The sequence below is a fragment of the Heloderma suspectum genome, chromosome 4 (assembly GCF_057233095.1).
Source record: "Heloderma suspectum isolate Gila_16-S chromosome 4, 16-S_ref, whole genome shotgun sequence".
Lineage (NCBI taxonomy): Eukaryota > Metazoa > Chordata > Lepidosauria > Squamata > Helodermatidae > Heloderma > Heloderma suspectum.
This window is the reverse complement of record NC_139461.1, coordinates 59732014-59742668: the sequence shown is the minus strand read 5'-3', so window position 1 is coordinate 59742668 and position 10655 is coordinate 59732014. Positions and strand designations below refer to the sequence as shown.

The 10655-nt window shown below is 46.5% G+C and overlaps 2 protein-coding genes across 5 annotated transcripts in view; both read left to right on the top strand.

Moving 5' to 3' along the window:
• The first annotated feature begins 356 nt into the window (after window positions 1–356).
• RRS1 (regulator of ribosome synthesis 1) lies at window positions 357–5028 on the top strand. The gene has a single exon (XM_084849406.1). It carries the CDS (start codon window positions 1032–1034, stop codon window positions 2283–2285), a length of 1254 nt encoding a protein of 417 aa, XP_084705532.1. The 5' UTR covers window positions 357–1031; the 3' UTR covers window positions 2286–5028.
• Window positions 5029–6568: 1540 nt separating this feature from the next.
• ADHFE1 (alcohol dehydrogenase iron containing 1) overlaps window positions 6569–10655 on the top strand; it is a 29678-nt gene continuing 25591 nt past the window's right edge. For 2 of the 4 annotated variants that reach the window (XR_014790106.1, XM_084849402.1), the window contains exons 1-3: window positions 6569–6633; window positions 8334–8371; window positions 10312–10338. Coding sequence is in view for 2 of the 4 variants with exons in the window: in XM_084849402.1 (XP_084705528.1) it covers window positions 6578–6633; window positions 8334–8371; window positions 10312–10338 (121 nt within the window). In the remaining 2 variants the exon portion in view is untranslated. The remainder of the gene's footprint in view (window positions 6634–8333; window positions 8372–10311; window positions 10339–10655) is intronic. The other 2 variants (XM_084849404.1, XM_084849403.1) reach the window with 1 other exon arrangement.

Sequence of the window (10655 nt, the reverse complement as noted above, 5' to 3'; positions counted from 1 at the left end):
AAGCCCTAATGAACCCATTATAACTTACTCTTGAGTGAACATGGTATAGGTTTACACTATGAGAATGTATTTGGCATATGATACAACAGCATCCAGCCATTGGGGATGTGATGGCAACATACTACAAGCCATCTCTGTGCATCAGGGATTTAACTACAATGCTGCCCCTTATGTTGATCTAACGAGAAGAGTCCCAATAAAAATTAGTTGCATCTTCTGTTCTGGTTGAAAACATGATCTATGCAAAAGCCAGAAGAAAATGTGAGTCGTCAAAGTGCAGTACCATCTTGTGGTAATTAACAGTATTGTTCCAAAACCAGACCTAAATTGAAATAAAGGAAAACTTCCCTGAGAGTTGCAACTGTGTGATTTAATCTGCAAAACATTTATTTTCCAGTATATGCAGGTGATATTGGAAGCCTGTAACTTTGCCACGGGCATCTTAAGAACAGAAATAAAAACTTGTTCCGAAGGAATTCACAATTTCAAAGAAAGGGCAAATGTAATGAAGCGCAGTCACAACTGATTTTTGTCCTGTTGTGGAAAGCAGACTATGAATTAAAACACACACACACAACTCATGAGTTAATAAACTTTATACATTTAATCATTGCCCAGTTTGATCTATATCAGTTCTATCATACAATCACCTCTTACGTGTAACGTTTTGGATTAACGAATATCGTGTCTGGAAAGATTGCGGCAGTGCCCGCCGCCGCCTCCAACATCTCAACTGATCTGGAATCCCACCTGCGCTCTCGAGCCTTTTTAGAGCCAGAAACTACAACCCCCAAGATTCCGCGCGCCACACAGCAGTAATCATTCCACAGGATAGACCCATGAAGCCTTTCACCGTTTATTTTTCCAATCTCTTTGGCTCTGTCCTTAAAAAAAAAAAAAAAAGCGAGGGCTACTAAATCTATCGGTCACATTTCGAACTCTAGCGCTCGTCACGTAGGCCTTTCGCTTCCCTGGACGACTACATCTCCCAGCAGCCAACGCTCCAATCGCACCGCCTTCGAGAACATTGCATGCTGGGAGTTGTCGTTTCTGTCGCCTATGGCACGAAAGACACATCCGGTTCGGGTCTGTCTCTGCGCCGGAACTACTCCTCCCGACCGTTCCAGGCGCCGACGAGGGAGAAGAGGAAGGGCCACGCTGTGCCGGCACGTGCGGGCAGGGGAGCCGCCGCGGCGATGGCTGCCTTGTTCGTGGAGGACTTGCTGGCGCGCGCCGAAGAGCGCGATGCGGAGACCGAGCGGAGCGTGGCGGTGCACAAGGAGCTGGACTTGGAGTTCGACGTGGGCAACTTGCTGGCGGCGGACAAGAACCCTGCGCCGCGCGCCCTGGCGCGCGAGGGAGCCGCTGCGCGCGAGGCCCTCCTGCGCGCCTTGGCCCGCGGCAACGCGCAGCTGCTGGTGGGCCAGCTGTGGGCGCTGCCGTCGGGGCGAGCCGGGGGCGTGGCCGGGCCGGTGGTGGCGCGGCTGCCGGAGCCTTCCACCCGCCTGCCCAGGGAGAAGCCGCTGCCCAAGGCCCGGCCGCTCACCAAGTGGGAGCAGTTCGCCAGGCTCAGAGGCATCCGCCCGACGCGGAAGAAGCGCGGCACCTTGGTCTGGGACGAGGCGGCCAAAGAGTGGCGGCGGCGCTGGGGCTACCGCCGGGCCGGCGGAGACCCCTCCCGCGACTGGCTCCTGGAGGTGCCGGACTCGGCCGACCCGCTCGAGGACCAGTTCGCCAAGCGGCGCCAGGAGAAGCGCGAGAAGGTGGCGCGCAACGAGCTCAGCCGCCTGCGCAACCTGGCGCGCGCCCACCGGGGCGGGGCGGCCGCGGAGCTGCACCCCACCGGCCACCAGGGCCGGGCCGAGCTGGGCCGCGTCACCGCCCTGGCCCGCGTCTCCACCGCCTCCCGCGGCCGCTTCCAGCCGCGCCTGCCCAAGGAGCCCCCGGCGCCCCAGAGCGCCTCCCGCGGGAAGAAGCGCCGCTTCGCGCCGCTGCTGGGAGATCTCGAAGGCGAGAAGAAGCGGCTCCTGGAGCTGGCCCGGAGCCTGGGCAGCAAGAAGCCGCCCCTGGACCTGACCCGCGCCGTCAACAAGCAGCTCCGCGAGGAGGAGGCCCAGGCCGCCGGGGCCAAGGGCAAGAAGCGCGGCCAGCGCGGCAAGAGGGCTCGACGGCAGCAGCAGAGACCCGGTGGTGGGGCCAAGGGCAAGAAGAGCGGAGTGGCAGCCCGGAGAGGAGGGAGCCAGGCGCGGCCTGGAGCCATGGGGGGCAAGAGGAAAAGGAAATGAGCCTTCCCACGGTGGGATGGGAGTCTGGGTTAAGTAGGGACAGGAGCAGCGCTCCCCAGGTTACATGATCTCCGGGAGCTGAACTTACCACCCCAGGACTAACTATTGCTGCTCTGTTGACGAGAAAGTGTGGCCTTGACCCCCTGAGACTTTTGCCTCCAGTTAGACGGTGGCCTTGAGCTCTCCAAGAACTTTGTGGGGCCTGATAAAAAGGGGGAAACTTTTCTTCTCTTAAAGAAACTGAGCAATAATTATCCTGACTGAAGTAGAGTTGGGAGTGTTGTTGCCTGGTAAAGGGGAAAGGAATACCATGTTTTGCTAGGACATAAAAGGATAATGTAATAATTTGATGGCAATATTTGTGTAAGAAGCACTGTGAAGATCTGATGGAGCATATCATTAAAACAAAATTGAACTTCAGTTAGTTGTGTTTATTTTTTAGTCGTCACTGTGGTTTGGATTGATAAAATGTCCAGAGAATCATGGCAAGGGTTTGTGGAGCTGGAATATTTCGAGGGCTTTACTTCATGCAAAATAAATTACTAATATTCTTTGTTTTCTTCTTATGATATGTGGTAAACATCTTTCAGGGAGCAAATATTTCTGAATATTTGTAGTGCTGATATACTGTAATGCAGATAGGTCTGCAAGGAAATAGGAAGAAGGGCAAAATAAAGCCAGATTATGTGCGTTATTTGTTCAGTTTGATAACTGCATGAATCTTTAAGCCTTCAGGTCTGAGGGTCACATCCAATGGTGGCATTTTGCCAGCAGAAGGGAAACTGCTGGTGGAATAGATTTTTGCATCTGCCTCCATCCCCCCCCCCCCCCGGGTACCCCTGAAACCTGCCCCAGAACAGCAGATTTAGGAGGCATGTGAGAAGGGAGGGACAGGGGAGGAGAAAACGGGGAGCTCCCATTACATGAACAGACCACAGCTTGCACAGTGGATCCAAGCCTGCATCTGCATTTTATATAAATACATATTTCGTTAGAGGAAATAATATATATTCAATGGAGAGCTCACTAAATTCACTTTATAGCTTAGCTTAGAAATAATAAGAGTTGAGAAACCTCAGACCAGAAAGCTGTAAACTTCAAGCAATATATTTTACAGAAAAATCCTATGGGAAGTGTGATCTTTCTATTACGAGGTTTGGATGGGTCTGGAGATGGGAGTAACCTTATTCTTTCAGTGTAATGTGAAGAGGCATTACATATTTATCCATCTTTTGAAAATGCTGGAGCTCAGTCAGATGAGAAATGTTTCTATGGGCACATAATGGGTTTTCTTTGTGAAAGATGTACTTGCTGTTCTTTACAGATTGGGAATTGAAGCTACTCTGGTAAGTGTGTCCAGGTCTATCCAAAGAGTGTGTAGCAGAGCTGCCCACAAAACGTTTTGGTAGAATAAACTCTTAGGGTGCAATCCTATGGCAGCTAGATAGGATTTTTCGTTTTCTGGGAACCAAGCTCGGAGCCAGTGCTTCAAGGTCGATTTCCAGAAAACCATCTCCCTGTCCCCACCTCCGCCACCTCATGGGCGGCACGGTTTGCCCCCTGTTCAGCTCTCATAAGAGCAGCACAGAGCGGCCGAAAAGGGGGTGTTCCTGGGGGCAACAAGGGGACGGTGGAAGTGCTGGTATGATGCTTCCTATGCACCGTCCCGCCTCCTGAGCCCCCCTGGCTAGACAGCCGAAATTGGCTGTCTAGCCACAAATGCAGGACGGCCGGAGTGCGGAGATCTGTTCTACCCACCCTGCACTGAATAGTCAGTCGCCTCCGAGTTTGGGAGCAGCCGACTATCCCCATAGGATTGCGCCCTTAGTTGTTAAGGTGCCACAAGACTCATGGTTGGTTTTGTAGAAGCAAACTCATACAGCTACCCCTTTGAACGTTGTTGCTGAGCTGACATTTGAATTTAGCCCAAGTCCAAGCTGACCTGTAAAAGTAGCTGCGTTCTTGGTTAGATAATTGGCAGGAACACACTTCAAGAATTTCTGCAGGCATAAACCATTGTGGTAAGGTGCTTATCTGCAGCATATAAAACACAACATGCACTAGCAACTAAAAATTTTACATGTTTTTCTATCCCTTTAAAGTAGGGGTGAAAAGATGCCTCCCTCCAGAGCTATTTGTGCACACGCGTGTGTGCGTCCATGTCCTGGCCTCTGCCTCTGGAAGCTCTGAGTGGCAGGTGCCCATCAGCCTGCCAAACAGCTGCAAGGTATGAAAGTAAGGTTGAATAGGCAATGCAGACTTCGTGATAGTGTTTTTAGTCCAGAGCGCTATCAGGCTTCCAATTGCTCCTATGTCATAGTCTATTAGCAAACCGATTTGTTAAGATAAAGCTTATTACACGCATTATGCCTTTAAGCCAACCATCCCTAACATGGTGCCCTCCAGTTTTTTTTACTACAGCTCGCATCAGACCGAGTCAGTATGGCCAGGGATGATGGGAATTGAAATCCAAAACATCTAGAGGGCACCAGGTTGGGGAAACCTGCTTTAAACCATGTGTAGTCACAACAGAAGACATACTGTGAAGTCTTTAAGGGCACAATCTTATGCATGTTTAGACAGAAAAAGGTCCTACAACCCCCAGCATTCCCCAGCCAAGAGTTGTAGAACTTTTTTCTGTCTAAACATACATAGGATTGTACTCTAAACTGCTATTTTATTTTTCCACACTAATAAAACGTTTAAAGTAAACTTTCAAGTCACATTTCATTTAAGAGTAGGAAATTAACCTCAAAACAATGTTCTAAATAGAATCTATTCTTGAAAAGCTGAAATCACTGTACCAACTTATAGCAAGTATTTGAGTTTGAAGGACCTCTTATAATTCTTCATGAATATTACAAATCCTGATAGAGAGCAAGGGAACCTGGAGTCTTCTGACCTGGCCCCTACCCTATCCCCAGAAGCAAAATCGTCCCGTTACGTACTTCAGTTAGCTTTCTCTTGATGGAGCTGGATACAGACATTGAGTTGGGGGGGGGCGGGGTACAGAAGTTTATGTGTAACCAGCTTCAAAGGCTCTCAAGGTTCTTATTGTACTTCAGTTGCTTTGGCTTCTACAAGGACGTGAGTAGCTGAGGTGGGTAATTTCAGCATCCTGCTGTTCTGGAATCCCTTTGGGTCTCCGCTCATCTCTGTATATGAAACAGTGGGTGGAACTAATGCTATACCACCCTTCCCCATCCTGATGCTCTATAGATGTGCTGGACTACTGGCTGGAAATTATGGAAGTTGTAGTTCCAGCACATCTGGATGGCACGAGGTTGTGGAAGGCTGCTCTACACCTTCAATCAATTCAAGTGATAGCTCCTGTTAAAAATTATTTTGCTGATAAGAGCAATAAAATGTATCAAAGCACAGTTTTTCTTGGAACTAGAACAGCCATGAGTTGCCTGCTTACCAAGCAATAATAATGTTGTAGAAGTGCAGTTTTCATTAGACTGGATGCTCTGTATTCACAGTGCATTGGAATTGCTGGCTTCAGAGTTTTGCAGAGAGTAAAAGCTTGAAAACAATTTTAGGATGTCCTTTTAGCAAAGACTAGTAGCACATTCTGAGGGTTGTATCTTTCCTTGTTTCCATGATAAGTGAGAGATCCATGGGACTGAGGAGTAAAGTTTTCAAACACACCTGATCAGATCAAAACGGCTGAATCTCGCCCAATGGGGTGAACAGTCTGAACTTTTTTAAAAAAATGACTTAAGAACATGAGAGCCCTGCTGGATCAGACCAAAGGTCCTTGGAGCCCAGCATTCTGTTCACACAGGCCAACCAACTGCCTGTGGGAAACCCACAAGTAGGACATGAGTGCAACAGCACCTTCCCGCTCATATTCCCCAGCGACTAATGTACATAGGTATACTGCCTCTGGTACTGGAGGTAGCATATAGTCATCAGGACTAGTAGCCAATGATAGCCTTATCCATGAATGTGTCTAATCCCCTTTTACTGCCATCCCAACTGGTAGCCATCACCTTGTGGCAGCAAATTCCATAGTTTACGCACTGTGTGAAGAGGTCCTTTTATCTGTCCTGAATCTCACCAATAAGCTTCATGGGGTGACCTTGGGTTCTGGTATAATGAGAGAGACTACAAAACTATTCCGTTGGTAATTTAATACTGTTTGGAGAGCTGCTGCAAATGAGCTGTACCGCTAGAGGACTGTCTGTTCTCCTTTCTACTCTCTTGTGTGTTTACACAGCCTCTCTCCCCCACCCCTGACTTTGCTTTCCCATCATACTTTGCGGTCCCAAGTAGCTGCTGTAGGAACCATGGCAGGAGGACGGGAGAAGGTGGTTCATTTGCTGAAGCAACTGCAGCGGGCATCGTGAGTGATTGCGCCTTCCTCCGTTCTCTACTTGCGATTACTCAGCCTGGGAGCTGTGCCAACAAATCAAATTGCTTCCCACCAAGTTTTGATTGGCTTGAGAAGCTTTGGCCCTTTCCAACATTTTTTAATTAAAAAATGCAGCAATCTTTTCTTACAAGAGAAGGCTTGAGAAATCTAAAGTCCAGGAAACTGGTGTATTTTGAAGTTGTTTGGAAGTTGTTAACCTAGCCTGCTCATATCCATTTGCTTTGTTGCAGAGAGGAAGGGCAAGCAGAAACAAGGGCAAGCACCCTTGTTTTGAAAGAGTGTTTGTAGAACACTTTGGTGTGGACTTTGGTGTTTGCTGAGAGTATCTAGCAACTCACAGAAGCTTGAGTTTAGGCTTTTTCGTAGATAAGGAACACAACTGTAGCCCTAGTAGTGTGTATTTATTTATTTACTGGGCTGGTATGGCTGCTCATTAACATATATTCCCCGGGTGATAATAGAATATTTATCTGGGGAAATACAGTGTTAAAATACAATGTTTAAAAGTTCGACAACAAAGATAATAAAATGCAGCACAACCAACTTCCTAACGGAGGAAAAATGAATCCAGTTAGTTTAGTATAAAGATGTTTAACAGGATTTCCAGGAGATTATCTTGAACATATACAGCTATGTGGAGAAAGTAAGGGAAGTAGATTTTAACATTAAACTTAATACATTAGGGTTTAATGTTGAATACATTTTCAGCAGGTGCCCAAATACCATCAGGGTTGGTGCCTGTCATACTGCAGGGCGAAGGGGAGAATTTCAAAGGGTGGGGCACCACAACCAAAAAGGCCCTCCCCCTGTATCAGATGTACACGTGCAGGTGGCAGAACAATCAGCTTGCCCTGATCTGTAGATCTCAATGAACAGGGTGGCTGAGAAGGTGCTCCCTCAGGTAACTTGGTCCCAAGTTATTTAGGGCCTTGTGTATTAATAACATCACCTTGAACTTGGCCCTGTAGCATATTGGCAGCCAGTGCAGCTCTTAGAGCAAATGTGCAACACGCTTGCAGTAGGCTGCCCCACTCAGCAATCTAGCTGTCCAGTTCTGCGCTATCTGCAGTTTCTGGACCAGTCTCAGGGGAAGACCTACCAGGGCATGTTGGAGAAATGCAATCTTCAGGTTGCATCCTAATTCCTAGAATGCAGCTCACACTGAACTCAGCTGAACTTTCGGTAAACATCCACAAGTCAAGCTAAATCATCAGCACAATTACTTGGGAGTACATTGAAGAGAAACCAATGAAAGATGGTTAGGACTAGGTCTGAGGTAACATTGAAACACAGAAGAAATCCATAATGAATGTAATAATTTGTTGATTCTATGCTAATTTGGAGAATCAAAAAGTAAAATAAAAACATGGGTTCTGAGTAAAGATACATTTCCATTGATGTGCTTTAGAAATAACTAGGGTAGGGAATCTTTCTTTACAGCTGATCTTTGGTGTTCCTGGCCTATTTCTAAGTCCTGTTTATATTCAAATTAGATTGGAGCATTATAAGAGCTAAATGATTGAGCATTTAAATAAGTATGGTATTACCACTTTCAGGCACTAGAGGGCAGGATACATTTGTGAAATGAAGTTATCCCTCTCTACAGTGTTGTTATTACATTTCCCAGTGTTTCTTTACACAAAACCCTTTCCCCTTTTCCCTTTCATTAGATGCATGTGCCCTGCTCATTCGCACACTTATTCTCAAGGTAAGGCTATCATTTTTTGTGTGTATGCATTTATTATCCTCGATTCCAAGTTCTCCTAATGTCAAGTTTCCACGAGCAATCATTACAACCCAAACTAAGCCAATGTGCTTCTCAAGAGCAATTGCTTATTGCTACTTTTGTGTCTGCAGCTCCTCACGCTCCTGTTTGTGAACCTCTCTCAAGTTCTGGGAGTGAGTTGTCAAGCATGGCCATGGGAGTTCCTTCTAGAGGGGGCCTATCTTATTTCCATTAAAAAGAAGAAAAGATAGTCATGCTGGTCTATGAGGGGGAAAAAACAAAATCCACAGTTGGGCAATGCCATTATTAGGACTAACCAAAATTCCACTAAAATGTGCAAGCTTTCGAGTTCTCCAGAACTCTTCATCAGCCTAGGTGGTACAAAAAGCAAGAGATGGGGGAAGAAACAGAAAAGTCAAAAAAATTGGCCAGATGTGATGGCTATGAAGTCTTCAGTTTAGACAGACCCAGTCTCCAAATGGAAATTTGCAGTCAGAATGAGTTAATCAATGGTAGACAGGGGTGATCCAGTTTACTTGGACTTCCAAAAGGCTTTTGACAAAGTCCCTCACCATAGACTCCTGAGCAAACTTAGAAGACATGGAATAAGAGGAGAGGCCTTTTGATGGATCAGTAACTGATTAAAGAACAGAAAGCAGAGAGTAGGAATAAATGGTAAATTCTCCCAATGGAGGGAAGTAAAAAGTGGGATCCCACAGGGATCTGTATTAGAATCAATGCTTTTCAGCCTGTTCATAAGTGATCTGGAATTAGGAATGAGCAGTGAGGTGGCCAAGTTTAGGGTGGTTAAAACAAAAAGGGATTGTGAAGAACTCCGAAAGGATCTCTCTAAACTGGGAGAATAGGCATCAGAATGGCAAATGCAGTTCAATGTAAGCAAGTGGAAAGTGATGCACGTTGGGGCAAAACATCCCAACTTCAATTATAGCCTGATGGGATCTGAGCTAGAGGTGACTGACCAGGAAAGAGATCTTGGGGTTGTGGCGGACAGCTTGATGAAGATGTCAACCCAGTAACATCTTCATTTATGCCTAACATGAAGTTTGTGGCCGCTGTAAAGAAGGCAAACTTCATGTTAGGCATAATTAGAAAAGGAATTGAGAATAAAACTGCCAATATACTACTGCCCCTATACAAATCTATGTTGCAGCCACACTTGGAGAACTGTGTCCAGTTCTGGTCACCACACCTAAAAAAAAGATATTGTAGAGCTGAAAAAAGCACAGAAGAGGGCAACTAAAATGATCAAGGGGCTGGAGCATCTCCTCTATGAAAGAAGGTTACAACAGCTGGGATTGTTTAGCATTGAAAAAAGGAGGGTAAGGAGAAACGTGTACAAAATTATGCATGGTGTGGAGAATGTGGATAGGGAAACATTTCTCCCTCTTTCAAAATCCTAGAACCTGGGGTCATCCTATAAAACTGATTGGTGGGAGATTCAGGACAGATAAAAGGAAGGACTTCTTCACACAGCGCATAGTTAAACTATGGAACTCACTACGACAGGCTGTAGTGATGGCCACCAATTTGGATGGCTTTAAAAGGGGGTTGGACAAATTCGTGGAGGAGAAGGCTATCGATGGCTACAAGTCCTGATGGCTATGTGCTTCCTCCAGTAGCAGAGGCAGTGAGCCTAGGTACACCAGTTGCTGGGGAACATGGATGGGAGGGTGCTGTTGCACTCATGCCCTGCTTGTGGGTTCCTGGTCGACAGCTGGTTGGCCACTGTGTGAACAGAATGCTGCGCTAGATGGACCTTAGTCTGATCCAGCATGGCTCTGCTTATGTTCTTATGGTAGGTGATGCAAGCATCAGATTACACCTAGCAGTACATTTTGAGATAGAGAGCTTTTCTACAAAAGGCTGTTAATCCACTGTATCTATTTTTGGTTTCATTGCAGAACTGAGATCCAGCCACGACACGAAAAGTATCTGCTTTCTTGCTTTTTCACTACATAACCTCTAGGTAGCACTGCGCTATAGTGGATAGCGCAAATACACAAGTAAAAATAGTGCTTTTTTTCACTCTCACAATTAAATGCTGCATTTTCATGCTCAAAAAAAACTTGCTGGAAGTGCTGGTTGGACACAGAAGCAAAACTGGAGGGTCAGGAAGTCATCTAAAGAATCATAAACAACCACAAGTAGGAAATGATGAGCACATAATAAATGCCTTGTGTAGAAAAGCCCAAAGAAGCAATGGCTGACATCCATGTCTGCAAACGCAAAGGCCAGATATATCTCA

Bases quoted from the DNA above. Each gene is read 5' to 3' on its own strand.
- RRS1 (XM_084849406.1), top strand. From the start codon at position 1,032: ATGCTGGGAGTTGTCGTTTCTGTCGCCTATGGCACGAAAGACACATCC.